This window comes from Ambystoma mexicanum, chromosome 1p (genome assembly GCF_040938575.1).
Source record: "Ambystoma mexicanum isolate Mex_15411 chromosome 1p, UKY_AmexF1_1, whole genome shotgun sequence".
NCBI classification, from domain to species: Eukaryota; Metazoa; Chordata; class Amphibia; order Caudata; family Ambystomatidae; genus Ambystoma; species Ambystoma mexicanum.
In genome coordinates, this window is record NC_090921.1 from 1,005,267,579 (window position 1) to 1,005,284,084 (window position 16,506).

Sequence of the window (16,506 nt, forward strand, 5' to 3'; positions counted from 1 at the left end):
TTGCGAGATCTACTTTTGGCCAGAATAAGTTCGAATGGGGCGAGGGGGCGACTAAGCTGTTCGGACCACCTTGGTTGGGTAAGTATCCCCTTCAACCGCAGGAATTCAAAAACCGTGGGGGGCCTATCCACCAGCGCCTCTGTCAAACTGTCGTATTCGATGAAGCCCTCTTCTCGTGTAAGCTGGGAGACTCTTTCCAGTCCCATGTCAGACCATGCCTGAGTGTCCCGAAAGCCCCTCATGTCCAGATCGATGGGGGGGCCCCAGAGTGATGTCAGAGGAGAAGGCCATGTAGATATCAAATTATTGGCTTTGTTGGGTTTCCACAGCGTCCAAAGGACTGCTAAGGTAGGATGTGTCTTGAGTTGTGGGGGGAGTGACCTGGGAGAGGCCCAGAGATAGTCCCTGACCTTCCTCGGATGTGCGTGTGTGTCTTCGACATACGTCCAAAATGTACGCATATCGTCCCGCATGTGCTCCAACATCACCCTAAGCTGGGCTGCTTTATAGTAAAGCCTAAAATCGGGGAGTCCAAAGCCACCAAGGGATTTTGGGAGGGTCAGAGTGGAGGTTTTAACCCTGGGTCTTTTGCCATTCCAAATGAAGTGGAGGATACGGGACTGGAGCACCTCGAAAAAGGCTTCGGGAATCACGACAGGGAGAGCGGAGAAGAGATAGAGAAGGCGTGGTAGAATGTTCATCTTAACCGAAACCATGCGTCCCAGCCAGGAGAGTGTGAGGGGGGCCCATCTTTTGAGGTCGCTACTGACCCGGGCGAGGATTTCAGGGAAATTCCATTGGTATAGCTGTGACAGATCTCTGGGGATGATGGTGCCCAGATATCTTGTGGATTCTCGCTCGATTCTAACCCCCTGAATGTCGGTTTTATTCTCAATATCTTGTTCCCCTGGGCCCATTGGCATGATGCTTGATTTGGATGTGTTTATTCTCAGCCCCGAAAAGGAGCCAAAAAAGCGTATGAGATCAAACAGCCTCGGTAGGGATTTTTGGATGCTGGTCAGGTAGCCTAGTATGTCGTCTGCGAATAGGGAGAGCTTAAACTCGCACTCACCACATCGTATACCCATAATTTCCGGGTCGTTCCTAACCGCTATATCCAGGGGTTCCATGGCCAGGGCATATAGGAGAGGTGACAGGGGACAGCCTTGCCGGGTGCCTCGGGAAAGGGAAAAGGGCTCAGATGTACCCCCATTAACTAATACTCTCGCCGTGGGCGAGTTGTATAGTGCTGCGACCCACCTACAAAAATTATCTCCCATTCCCATTTTCCTAAGAACCTTGATCATATAAGGCCATTCGACCCGGTCGAAGGCTTTTTCTGAGTCGAGTGAAAGGAGGTACCCCTCCACTCCCTGCTCGGTTGCCTCATGCATAAGGTCGAGGGTTTTTCTGATGTTGTCTGACCCCTGGCGCCCCGGGATAAAGCCCACTTGATCTCCATGTACCAGGGTAGGGAGGAATTTTGCCAATCTGTTCGCCAGAAGTTTCGCCAGTATTTTGACGTCAGTGTTTAGGAGCGATATGGGCCGATATGACTGGCATAAGGCTGGGTCCTTGCCCTCTTTAGGTAAGACCACTATTAAGGCTGACATCATTGTGGGTGGGAGGGACCCTTGGCTAAGTGCACAGTTGAACAGCTTGGCCAGAAAGGGGGCGAGTGTGGATCTATAGGTCTTATAGAATTTGACTGAGAAGCCGTCGTCCCCCGGGGCCGTACCACTTTTCAAGGAGGAGATAGTGTCAATTACTTCTTCCGATGAAATGGGGATTTCCAAGGTGTCGGCTTTGTCTGTTAGCAGGCCCGGGACAGGGAGGGAATCCAGGAACCTATCAACGTCTATCCCATCCCCCTTGTATTCTGAGCATACCCAAATATTTCACATTTGAGTTTGGCCATTGACAGTTCCAATCATTCAATGCACTATTGGAAGGGCTTCCTTTGAGTGGAAAGACCACAGTTTTCCCCCAATTAATTTATGTCCAGATAATAATCCCTCCTCCTCTATCATGTGTTTCAAAAGTGTACCTCCACCTTCTGGGTTGGTCATTACTATAGTCATATCATCAGCATATGCTAAAACCTTAACTTTCCCGTCCCCCACATGCCTACCACCAAGCCCCTGTTACTGTCTTATATATGCAAGTACCGGTCCCAGGGCTAGATTAAAAAGTGAGGGCGAAAGTGAGCAGCCTTGTCTCAGACCCCTGAATAACTGAAACGCTGATGAAAGCTCATTAACCCAAAGTTTGGATGAGATTCTATATTGCAAAGCTCCAACAGCATTGAAGAATTGTGTCCCAAACCCAATTTCAAGCAGCGTGTAATGTAAGAATGACCACTTTAAATGTCGAATGCTTTCTCAGCATCTAAAAAAACAAGGAATATCTCCTCTGCTTTCGAATCTGATAATACCATAATATCTAATAAGGTCCTTATATTGTCATACCCATGTCTGCCTCCCATGAATCCCACCTGTGAATAATCGATTAACTCACCAATATATTTAAGTAAACGGACAGCCAAGATTTTAGTAAGATTTTTTACATCTACATACATAAGTGAAATAGGGCGATAATTACTACATTTATTGGTATCTTTTCCTGGTTTCGGTATCAAGGTAATAATTGCTTCTTTCATAGATGGACAAAGAATCCCCTCAGATAAAAATTGATTATATAAATCACAAAGCTCTAGGGCTAGATTAGTACTAACTGACCTATAAAATTCAACTGGCAACCCATCCATGCCTGGGGATTTTCCTAGATTAAGTTGGTTTATTGCTGTCTGAACTCCGGATACAGTGATTGATGCGTCTAATGCATCTCTCCCCTCCTCAGATGAGCACGGAATATCTATTTTGTCAAAGAATTTAGCTCATTCTGTTGCTTGAATAGTTAATTCTTCTGAATAGAGGGATGCATAGAATGCTCTGAAACACTCTAAAATTAATTTTTTCCTGAATACTAATTCACCCCTTCCATTATCTATCATCTGAATATATGATCTTTCCATCAAATTCTTTAACCTATTTGTCAAAAGTCGATCACCCTGTTGCCCTTCCTCCCAATATTTTTGTTTCATAAAATATAAGCCCTTTTCAGCTTGTCTTTCCACTTTGTTTTTAAATGTCTCTCTGACTATTTTCACACTTATGTTATCCTTCCTGCTTTTGGACAACACGTATTTCCTTTGCATAACTCCCAGCTCTGTCTCAAGATCCTTTACTTTCTCTTCTCCTGACTTCCTTTCCCAGAATGTCCAATTCATTAGTTCACCACGGATAGTTGCCTTAAAGGCATCCTGAACAATTAAATTATCGGTAGACCCTTTATTCTCCTTACAATAGATAATAATAAAGTTATATATAGCCTCATATGCTCTCATCTTTTAAGATGAATGTTTTAAGCCACGATTTAGTACAATTGGGCTGACGTTTTTCAATGTTCAATTTTAGTGTGACTAAGTGATCTGAAAGACAACGCTCCTCAATGTTGGCCCCCTCTATGTCCTCTACTAACCTGTCTGAAATTAAAAAATCAATTCTCGAGTAAGAATCATAGACTGTGGAATAGAATGAAAATTCCCTTTCCCTGCAATGTAAAACCCTCCAAATGTCTAACGGGTCAAATATTTACATAGTCCTGAAAAGCCCTACCCAACTTTTGATCTGTGAATCTACAATCGGACGATCTATCCAATCTCGGGTCCAATTCGCAATTGAAATCACCCCCAATAATAATACAATCACCTTTCATATCCCGTAAATTTTTGGCCAAGGCATAAAAAAACACATCCCTGCTTGGACAGGGTCTGTATACCGAACCCAAAGTTATTAATCTCCCTTCATACCTAACATCTGCCAAAATAATCAGACCTTTGACATCCTTAGACACATTTTCTACTGCCATACCCAGCCTCCTACGAACTAGAATTCACACCCCTCTTGATTTGGAGGAATAGCAATTTAGTAAAACTTGAATATATTTAGAATTATTGAATATATTGTCTGAATGTTCTATCAAATGCGTTTCTTGCAAAGAATCTCTATCAGCATTCTCCATCCAGAGCCTGGCCAGTATTTTCTTTCTTTCCTTAGGACAGTTTAAGCCTTTCACATTCCAAGTAAAAACCTTTAATGATCCCATCCCAAAGTAGTAACCAAATGCATTGCTAAATCAGATTGCCCCATGTCATCCAGCCTAACTCCAAACCCCTTTTCTTCCCCCTGTATTACTTCATCTAATGGTAAGAGTGTAGGTTACCCCTCCCTTCCCCCAACATATAAACAACACATGGACCACAAAACACAAAAACTCATTTTGATTGAAAATTGTCCAGAAAACAATGGACCATTTAAGAGAAAAATTATGTACAAAGCTCACACAAATCTGAACTATACTCCCAGAACCCCATGCCCAATCAAGTATCCTAAATTCTAATACATCGCCCATTACTATCGAAATCAATACTATTATCAATTAGGCACATTTTGTCGGACTTCTGCAATGAGCTAACTCTCCAGCTAAATAATTTAAAATCCATAAACACAGCAACATTACTAGTAGGAGATTTTAATAGATGGAGAGGGAACAATTCAGACAAAGAAGCAATCCAACTGGACAAAACCATGAAAAACCTACACTACGTAGTGATAAACAAGGAACCCACCACATCTAAGGGTAACCAGTTAGATTGGGTTATAACCCAAAATTTGAATACTCAGAATGTAATTACGGAACCGTGTATTTGGTCAGACCATTTTGCTCTCTTCTTTGATGTCCTTTTAAATAATCCATCAAAAGCAATAAGTAATCCACATGTAAAGGTGCGCAGTCGCAATTTTTAAAATATAGGTCCTGACCAATTGAAACCTTGTTTGAAAATGATCCTAGACAATATCCAGGATAATGATTCATGTGAAAACATGTTACAGCAGTTCACCACATACACTCGTGAATTGGTGGAACAGTTTGCACCCCTGAAATACAAATTAGTCAGGAAAATTGATAACAACCGTAAATGGTTTCATGCAGAGCTTAACAAACTAAAACTTGAAAAACGTGGTGAGGAAATGGTTAAAAAATCCACACCAGCCAATAAAGATAGGTGGAAATGTATAAACTCAGAATATAGAAAAAGGATTGGAGAATCTAAGATGAATTACTATAACAGAGATAGCAGCAGCCTCCATTGCCACAAGTAACATTTTTGAGATTCTCAAAAGTTTTGATAAACCCAAAGCTCTTACCCCTCCATTTGCTCCAACCGAGGAGGACTGAAGTAGTATCAGAAGGCTTTTTCCGCCAAGATACAGAAGGCTAGAGATAATATTATCTTATCTAGAGAGGATCCAGGTGCTGCAATATCACAACCCATAATGAAACTCAGACAGTGTGAAGCGGCTAATTTTGATTTCCTCCCTGTTTGAGGAAGAGCTGTCCTCAGTACTGGCTAAAATGAAACCAACGTCTTTTGCAGAAAATATTCTGCCGGCCAAAATCATCTTGGATAATAAGGAACTGTTCTCGCCAGTCCTTACTAGAACAGTAAATGCATCTTTTCAGGAGGGCATAGTACCAAGGTGTATCAAAGAGGTGACCATCACGCGATTAATGAAAAAGGCCGGCCTGGACCCTAAAGATCCAGCCAACCTACGCACCGTTACAAACTCAAATTTCATTTGAAAAATCCTGGATATTTCAAACAATTTCAAAAATATATAGAAACCCAGGTTATACTCCATGATCAACAATCGGGCTTCTGGGAGGCTCATAGCACCAAAACTGCAATGTTAGATTTGCAGACACATTTGCTTGAAATCCTGGATAAGGGTAAAGCAGGGATCCTGAAGCTACTAGACCCCAGTGCCGCGTTTGACTTGGTGGATCACCAACTACTGAAAAAGGCACTGGATAAAATAGCGGGATGTTCTCTGGCTGCTTTGGGATGGTTGACATCTTTTCTAGCGGACCGGAAAGTAAGAGTGCACTGGGGGGGAGAAATTCTCATAGGCCACTCATATCAAAATCGGAGTGCCCCATGGTGCAAGTCTGTCCTCTGCTATTTAATTTATATATGAGATGTCTCTGTGAGCTTTTGGAAAGCGTTGGCGTGTTTTTCACTAACTACGCCGACGACACCACCCAGTTGGTCTTTGAAATGGAAGGTGATCATCTCAGAGATAGTGCCAACATAACTGAATATATAACATCATAGATAATTGGATGAAACAAAATTGGATGCGTTTGAACAATACCAAAACTGAACTGATGATTTTCGGCAACACACCAGTCTAGAGCAAAGTTAGGTGTAGAATATAAAGCCTTTGACATTAAGGAAGCATACATCGCAGTAATGATGCAGGGTAAAACACTAGGCATGATGGTGGAAGCATCTGTGGGGTCTGAGGTACTGGTCAAATTTCTTCACAAGAACGCCGATTACCTGCGCCTAGTGAGAGCCATCCGACCCTTCCTTAACGAGGAAAATACGGCTACTATTGCCAGGGCCATTATCCTATCACGATTGGACTATGGCAATGCATTGCTGCTAGGGCCCCCTAAGAAAGAAATTGAGAAATGCCAAGTTATGGAAAACAACGCTGTTCACATCATCAAAGGGATCAAGAACAGAAAGCCCTTAACGGAAGGAAGGAAATGACTGCACTGGTATTCAAATCCATGACTACAATTCACAGATGTCTCAACGGCGCGTCCCCTATGTATTTTAATGAACAATTCTCGAGATACATTTCATTGCGGCCATTAAGATCAGAAGGTTAGGGTTGGCTGAATGTGCCATGTTTTAGTTGAGCATCAGGCATGGTAAATCCTTTCCGGTACAGGCATTGCAACACTGGAACAAACTTCCCTTGACCCTTCGGCTGGAAAACTACCTGACATTTAGGAAACTTCTTAAAACCCATTTGTTTAAATGAATTCTACGTCATCCTAGTGAATGTCTTGGATCAGCATCTGCAGTAATGACTGGTTTTATTGTTTTTAGGCTGTTCTGTTTTTTATTGCGCCCTGATGCCTGCAGGCTTTTGGCGCGCTATAGGTATATAAACATAAACATATATACATATGTATTAGCATGGTCATAAATCCGATTGGAATTTACACTAGAGCATTCTCAGTCCAAGCTTTCCATAGACTCTTACAGATAGCTGTCTTAAATAAGGAACTAACAGAATGAATGCATCAAAGTTAACTACACTCACTAAATTACTACCTTGAAACATCATCTTCCTTGCTAATATCTGTTCATTCTCATATAGTAGTGCAATAACCGCATAACCCACTCTTTGGTTATGCAATGGTACTAGTTACTGCATCAATAGCCACACTACACACCACAGCTACACCCCCTTATTCAGAAAAATATCTAAGTCTCAACTCTTCATTCTCCTGTTGTTCTAAAGCCTAATGTATGCCAACCCATGCTAATACCCAGGAGTCCCTAAGCTTTCTTGATCTACACCTCTTTATTCGCAAGCCTCAACAAACTGGAATGCACTATCCTTGAAGCCCCTGCTCAAGTATTAATATCTAACCTATAAACAGTAGCTAATATGCAGCTATTTAAATATTCACATATTTCATAAAAAAGGAGAAGAACTAGAAGATTGTCATCTCACGTCCCGAGCCAAATGCTGGACCAAGGAATTAAGATGCAGGAACCTGAGAAGATCGGATAGCCTTGATACATCAACCGGAAGACAAATAGAAACGTGGGCAAGAGGCAACTCCACTGCCATAATCAATTATATATACATGACTAAAGACATACATGAAGAACTGAGCGAATCCATAAACATCAGAACAGAAGTGAGCGATCGTTATATAATGAAAAGATCATGGAACATCGGAAAAATGATCAATAAAAAAAAATGGAATCAGCAAAAATTGAAATAAATAATGGAAAAAACAGATTAAGAATTGGAAGAAGAAAAATGGAAGAACTACCATACATAATGAACAACTCAACACTAGATGATGCTAAAAAAATCAACTATGGATGGTTACTTATACCATATAGGTGCCAGAATACAACAAATGAAAAGCAATTAACAAAGAAATATACCCATGCATACAATGAAAAAATTATAACAAAGAAAAATGAATTGAGATCAAAAATTAAATTGATAACGAAACAAAATCTACCCGAGAAACACAAGAAAATCAAAAAGGCAAAACAAGAATACAGAAATTGGATAAAGAACAACAGAGCCCTAACAATGCAAGATGACACAGAGAAGATGATACAGACACTAAAAAACAAACACAAGACAACTATGGGCGTTACTACGTGATCAAACACATTTGAAAAAACAAAATGATTACTGATGTACCGGAAGCAAAATGGACGGAATATTTCAGAGATTTATGGAAACAAGAATTCATCGAAAGTAAAAAGCCAAAAAACCAAAAACACAGCATGGGAATGGGACCCTGAAGACCTACAAAAGGTAATAAGTACTCTAAATATTGCCAGAGCCCCAGGCCCAGATGGTCTCTCAAATATGGTAATCAAGCAGAATGCTAAAGTCTGGGAAGCGATTTGCGAGAGCATCTTCAAGATGATCCAGAATACAAAAATGATCCCAAATACATGGAAGCAAGCTACAATAATACCCATATTAAAGTATGGATCCACAAAAGAACTGCGAAACTAACGACCTCTAGCCTTACTTGACCCCTTGGGGAAGATTTTTGCAAAACTCCTACTAGGAAAATTGGACAGATGGCAAAGACTGAAAAGAAATATGCAACAAGACAAACAGGATTCCTTAAAACAATAGGCACCAATATTATTCTTTCTACTAAACATACTGAAACATGAAGCCATAAGAACAAAAACACAGATCTATGCTGCCTTTGTAGATTTACGACTGGCCTTCGATTCCGTGAGCAGAGATGACCTATGGGAAAAATTGAAGGCATGGAAGTGTCCAAACGACATCATCGAACCGGTCAAACTCCTGTACGACGACACCAGTATAAGAGTCAGCCTATCGAGTGACGGATCACTCACAGAAAAAAATTAGAACATGGAATGGCCTGAAACAAGGATGCCCACTGGCAGCTACTTTATTCCACCTGTATATGGCAGACCTTGAAACAAACATATACACACCTCAAATAAACCCTCCAAAAATAAATAACACAGCAATACCCTGTATCATGTACGCTGATGATATAGTGCTACTGGCAAAAACACCTAGAGGACTACAGATTGCACTAGAAAAACTAGAAGAATACATGACAAAGAACCAGCTGAAAATAAATACGCAGAAACCCAAAATCATGTCATTAACCGTTTAACTGCCGTGGGTTTTCCCCCCAGTGCCAAGGACTTTTTTGGTGATTTCGGTATTTCACCATTCAATGCCTTCTAACATTTTCTCCTTCATTAACCCCTTAAGTGTCAAAGATGAGCTATCTCGTCCTTGGTGACAGGGAGGTAATCCCAAGGACGAGATACCTTGTCCTTGGCACTTAAGGGGTTAAAGAAAGAAACCAAGATAAATCAACAGCTTCCCTCCTTTTGTATTGGAAAAGATAGAATAGAAGAAGTAAAGACCATAAAATATCTGGGAATATGTATCTCCCAATCGCCAACAGAAGAAGAATGGGCTCTACATCTCAAAGAGAAATCACTGTCCTTCGCACGACAGGCGAAAGTAATACACCAAAATTGCGGAAAAATCTCCCTGACCCCAGTAGTTACTTTTTATAAACAAAAAGTTACGGCTATCCTAGCATACGGAGCAGAATCCATGATAAACATCAACAGCAACATCTGGGACATATTGGAAGGGAGTTTCTGGAAGAAAGTGTTAAACCTGCCAATGTCACTGCCTACCACACGCATCCAAGCTGAACTTGCACTCCAATCACTTGAATCCATCGTCCTATGGAAACAGCTAGACTTATACCGGAAAATCATGACCAAATCCAATACCCCACCTCTTGAAATATTCAGAACTGAGAAAATTGACAACGCAGAACATGCCTTAGAAATATGGAAAACATTGACAGAAGCAAAAAGAGAAGAACAAGAGATATCAATGGAAATGTTACTAGAAAGACCACAAAAGGCAAAAATCAAACTAAGAAAGAACGACTGGCTGAAGACCAACCAAACAGAAGCTAAATACCGGCATGACATATACAGTGCATTTGACAATAGAAGGATTAACCAACTACCATCGTACTTGCAAATCTTTCCGTCCTCCAATAAGAGACACATTCTTGAGACTACAGCTAAACATCCTTCCGACTCGAGAAATAATGGCAGCCAGGAAACAAATCCCAGAAAGCAAAAAATACTGCCGATTTTGCAAGAACTTAACGATGACAGAGAGTATACATCACATAATCATGATATGCCTGGCACTGAATGAAAAAAGACAGCAATCCAGGGAATGGTTCATGAAAACCCAAACAACCCTAACACCTGAAGATTGCTGGGCGATGATGATTGCTGCAAATGAAAGAAAATTAGTGTTTGCTCTAATATCTTTCTGGAACAACATTACGAACAATAAACAGGAAAATGCACTGCTAGGATAAAGGAAAATAAGAATCTGAAGAAAGAATAAAAAAACAAGGAAAGCTACGTAACTTGAGTAATAAACAGAAGAGAATAAAAAATGAAAGGTTTGAATTTGAATGTAAACCAAACATTTAAACAAAAAAATAAAATTAAAGAAAAATAAACAGCTATTCTGAAGAACTCCCCACCCTCAGCATATGGTCACATCTATTTCAATTACGCCACTTCAATTCTCCCATCACTCTGAGTGTCAATGAATGGATTGTTTGAAGTTCACTGGGTATGAGGTTGAAATATAAGGCTTCTTTGCCCACCCTAGGTTGGCGTGAAAGACTGTTCCTGTGACACCGTGTATGGCGCTCGCAAGCTGGATTCAATGAGGTGCTCCCCCACATCTGTTTATTGCAGCAAGACTGCAACCATCACCTCCTAGACAGCTCACTTCCACCGTTACCAGTGTCCATTGAAATTGTTCACATATCATATTGCCCGCGGTCCGAAAGCAGGTTGCTGCCTGAACTCCGACTGGATAGACACCCTATATCCGTACGAAGCGTAATAAATAAGCCCACTTGCACTGTACTTCAATTTGTTGGTGCAATCGCACATCGCATCGTCTTTACGCCAGCCAGTCCAGTGTCATCCCGGGAAAAAGTCCAGTGAATGTTCGCTCTCCCCTGCAGTGTGAACGTCCACAGCTTTGATCTTCCTCCATTCCCGAACTCTCTGCGCACTGCATCGGAGGTATGAAGCTTCCGGCATTCTCGACCAAATGCGTCACTGCTGTGTAAACGTTACGTGCCAGCATGATCCAATGTTGTTATTGTTAGGGTGCTTTACTCAAGACACCATTCGTTCGTGTATCATCTAAACTTTCCTGTATTGCAAGAACCATTGATTATAATGGCCAACTCCCATGTATTAATTAAATCTTTATGTATTCAATAAACAAAATCATAAAAAGTTACGTACTTTAAATGATGAAAAGTTAATCCAGGAATGAAGCCATCTTTTTTTTTTTCTCTGTGGTACGCTCTTTTGAGATGTGGAAACAGTCTCCATAGGTGTAATGTCTAGGTCAGACAAAAAAGCCTTAGCGCTCCTGTTATCTGAAAATGAATGAATCTGACCCTCAATCACCACCCGGAGTATAGCAGGATACATCATATCGTATTGCAACTTCTTACTCTTCGTTTTTTCTTTTGCTGTGTTAAAAGTTCTCCTTTTCTCCAGTACATCTCTACTTAAATTACCAAAAATCATGATCTTATTTCCTCCCCATGACAAATCACCTAGCTCACGTGACTTTTTGAGTATCATTTCTTTAGTTAGAAATCTCAGACTTCCCAATAAAGTGCCTTGGTCACCCTTATGATGTTCCTCCTAGAAGTTTTCTTGCTCAGATAACTTGAGTCAACTTTTCATTTTGGATTTCCAAATTCCTTATCTGATCATACAGCCTAACAGTTTTGTCATCCACAGTGGTAAAATGTTCTTCTATAGCAACCACCTTTGTAGTAAGATCCGTATATCTGTCCTCCGCATTAATCAGCTTGGTTTCGATTTCTGCAATGTCTAAAGTCACCTTAGTCTGGAGGTCCAAAAGTTTGTTATCCCTTATTTCAGTATCATCTTCTTGCAGGCTGGTATGTTTCAGCTGGGCCAGGATCAGCCATTGTAATGAAGGATGTAGTCTTGGATAGGGCACAGCAGCACATCCTTTATTGACAGTTCTAGAATCCCAACTAGTTGCATTTTCTGAACAAAACTGTATCATATTATGTGAAAATATTAAATTAGAAGTAGGATTTATGTAATATCTTGCAAGAATCTGATCAGATCCCTGTGAGAAAATCATTAAAATTGTTGTTTGTTTATTAACTGGTAAATCACTGCAACTCCCTTTTAAAGAGTTTGGAAATATTCTTGAACTCCTCACCAGGGCTCTCCTTCAGAAAAAGGTTCCCAGTATGCATGCATTTGTTTTCTGTCTGTCACTTAGCGGATTACAAAAGCACTAAAACAAGAATTGCACGATCACACTGTGCTGATAGATCAGATTAACAGAGATTCAATTTAATTAACCAAAACATTGAACATGTGTTTCAACCTTCCAGGCTGAAAACATAAATAATGACGCATCAAACATGCAATATCCAATCCATCGCCACAATGTAAATAACAAAAAGTAATGAAAATAGAAACACAATATGGATGATATAAATTAATTAACCGGGGGCGAAAAATTCAAGGATAGGTCAAGGTCCAAAAGAAAAATACATAATGTACCAAATTTGAAAAATTATTCAAGAACCACAAACAAGCGAACATTGGAAAACAAAAAGGACATTGGAATAGAAAAAGAAATGTACGGTGTTTCTCCCCTTTAATCCGTAGGGATGATTGAGACGCAACCTGTAGGAGACCCGAACATAGGACTTTACTGCACACGTGCAAAAAAAATGAAAACCCCGGGTGACTATGGATGGACCCTCTTGAGGGCCTATTGTCGGTCAGCCCAGAATGACTGACACCTATATTTGTGCCCCTGGTTTAATAAACAGACACAGCCTTATTTCTTAGAACAAGCGTGAACCGCTTTTGTTTATGTAATTGCAATCTGTCACACCAATTGAATTCCTGGCTAAAATAACTGCACTGGCTACATGGCCACCCTTTGTGACCTTGGGCCCAGGCCCCGCCATTTGCCCACTTGCACTGCCTCCCTGGCAACCCTGCACCTGGGGACTGTATTCTGTATCCCTACAGTCCACCACCAGCACTAATATCTGCTCTTACCTTGCACTTCCCACCATCCTGCAGTTTATTTATCTTATTTATTCTACTATCCCATGTACTGCATTTTCCCCTCTCCCTTCCCCCTTGCACTATTCCTTTTCCCCTTCCCATGCACTTACGAGATCTGAATAACACTTGGCCTAGTAAGATCGTTGTCTGTCTTCCCTCTGTTCCCCCTCCCTTGCCTCGTCGCGCCTCGAAACACTTGTGTATAGGCGCGTTATAAATGCCATATCGTATCATACTGTGCTCTTAGCGGAGGCAGTCTCTGCTAGTAGTTGAAAGAAACAATACTTAAAAGTTCTCCTTCCATCACCTTCTGTATCAATAATTTCACATTAGCTACAATAATATTAGCGCTAAAACCTTATTTCCCAAATTACTTCCCTTCCGGATCCATTCCAGGTTTTTGGCAGCCAGCATGCTACTGCTACTTTAATCAAATGACTATGCTTCCCAGAATGCCCGGCTTACTGCTTCACCTCCTCCCTTGCAGGACAAGGCTGGGTGGAGGATAGGCAACACCTGTGGCTGCAGGTGCAGCAGGCGGCACGCCTGAGGGGTGTGCTCGTTAAGCAGCTTTAAAAGCCTCAGTTTGCTTCAGTCCAGCGCTGGTCATTGTTGCTGTGTTCCTGTTGTGACTGGTCCCTTGTTCCTTGTTCCTAGCTTTTGTGCCTAGTACCTAGTTCCTGTTCCTTGTTCCTAGCTTTTGTGCCTAGTGCCCAGTTCCTGTTTCTTGTTCCTCTGCCCTGGATTTCGGATTCTTGTGCTTAATTGATTTCTGCTCACTGGATTTCCCTTTCTGTCTTCCTCTGTCTGCAGGCAGCCTGTCTCTGTGCTTTACCCTTTAATGCTGCCCAATTCGCCTGTGTTTTCTGTTTCTTTGTTGCTGTCCTTTGCTACTGAAAAACCTGATGCTTTAGTCTTTCCCTTTATAGATTCAGCTTCCTGCCTCAAGGTTTCCTTTTGTGATATCATTTTCCCTGCTCCTGATCCTTACTTTCTATTGGGATCCATTCCATGTTTTCCATCTCACTTCTGCATTCATTTCCCATGGATTATTAGGTGTTGGTGTTATTGTAACTAGTCCCAGTGTAAATGCCCTTTTGTTTCCTCACTATTTTATATCACTATTTCTACTCGCCCCTTGACTAGGGTCTTATGTATTTAGTTTCCTCCACCCATTGCTGTTATAGCCTTCAGGGTTCCTGTTCAACTGGGTTCGTGAGTTTACTGACATTCAAGTGGTCTTTCCGGTCCTCGTGAGTACAGTTTCTAAGTTCCTTATTCTGTATCATACAGAGTGTCAGCTCACAGATCCTGTCCTTGCTTGCCCTCTACGTGGGTTTAGCGCTGTCAGTATCTGTAATAGCATAGTGGGTAAGGAGTTTGCCGACTTTCCTTTCAGTCATAAGGAGGTTCTAAGTGCTTACCCCACATTCCTTTTCATATATAGGTATTATTGTTTCTCCTGGGTTTTAGTATACACAAGTCTTGGGTCTTGTATGCACATATTTAGATTCAAAGTTGTACACTGTGAGATTCCGTGCACATTGCTTTCTTCCTTTCTTAACACTAACCCCCAATGATCCACTGTCAATCGCCCAAACCCCTTTTGTATTAGTGTCTGTCTTTTTTTGTCTCATGCAATGTATTAAGCTATGCATAAATGTAACTGTTCTGCAACAGCACCCTGATGCCCCAGGGCTTAGGCGCTTTACAAATGGAAAAAAATAAATAAATAAATACTATTGTGCAACTTAAAATTTGGGGAAGGGAACCCCAAGGGTTGGTCTTGAACTATATTGCCTGTACTGGAGAAGATAACCCTTCAGACGTTTCTTTCGTGGAACTTTCTTATGCTTTTGGAAGGGGAGCTGAAAAACAGCTGTGATCCAGAATCTCAGAACTTTGAGTTGAACACGGTTACCTTTTGAGTTTGACATCCCTACACATTGGCTTATTATAGTTGTGAGGTAAAGGATAGGTTTTGGACACAGACAGGCTTTTAAGCCGAACTCTTTGACACAGACTTTCCTTAGTTTCGTTGAGGTAGCGAAAACCCACCTTAGCATAGGGCAAGTTAGGCCTTCAACCATCCTGACATTTCTGTAAAATACCTTTTGTTTAAACGTGAAGTCTGCTGTCTGTGTCGTACTTCATGATGCCCTCACAGTGTAAGTAAATACCAGAAGCTGAATATGTCAAGAAGGCTAAAGAGACCTGGCAAGAAGGCTAATGGTTGCTGACTCCTTAACATCGAAATTATATTGTTTAAATTATAGAGGGTCCATGGGGCATTGAGATCCTATTTGCGCGATCACTTGCAGCAGATACTTAGCATTGTTTTTGCAACTATAACAGAGTGATTACCGCAGCAGGTTCAAGTCTAAGTGCCCTAGAGCTGTTAAATATTACAAAAGCGGCTTTGCATTTTGCCTTTGGAATGGTGCTTATAGATTGCATAATGTACAATTCACAGTCCTTTTTGACACTGTTTTTATTTTCCTGTACACTTGCAGAGAGCTTGACCCAATTCTCGCTGAAGTGGCCCTGATGAGTGCTCGGAGTGAACTGTATCTAAATTTCCTGAAACGTCGCATCACTTCCGATTTTGAGGTGGGAGATTCCATGGCATCTGAAGAGATAAAGCAAGGTAAAACCTTATGCCGTTAGGTTCACAGCTGAATACCAAAGCAGGGGAATCTTCCTTCTATGTGCTGCCCAGCAACTATGAAGCATTTTTCTGTCTCCTTCCACCATGCTACAAGGTGCTTCTCTTCTCTCATGATTCCGACAGGACACTACCCGCAGCCCTTCTAGTATTTTGTTCCTTCCACATTGTGTTGTTTCTAACTCCTTGCTTGTCACTGCATATTTCAGAACTGACCGTACCACCCTCTGCACAGCATGTTTCCTGGTCCCCGTACATTGATTCACCTCACCTACGCCGCAGTGCATGATTGTGCACTCCAAAGGCCACATTTCATTTTCATTTTCCTATACCGACACCCAATGTCTTTAATTGTAAAGTCATGTATATAAAGTGAAACAATGGCACGCTTGTGGGATGAAGTATATCAAATACCCATTTTGCGTGTATAAAAAAAGTTCAGTTAATTAGA

General features: G+C 41.2%; 1 protein-coding gene across 1 annotated transcript in view; it reads left to right on the forward strand.

Annotated features, from left to right (window-relative positions):
• COG4 (component of oligomeric golgi complex 4) overlaps nucleotides 1-16,506 on the forward strand; it is a 984,804-nt gene that overhangs the window by 694,988 nt on the left and 273,310 nt on the right. The window contains exon 9 of the mRNA XM_069654962.1: nucleotides 15,904-16,037. Within this exon, the coding sequence (XP_069511063.1) occupies nucleotides 15,904-16,037 (134 nt within the window). The remainder of the gene's footprint in view (nucleotides 1-15,903; nucleotides 16,038-16,506) is intronic.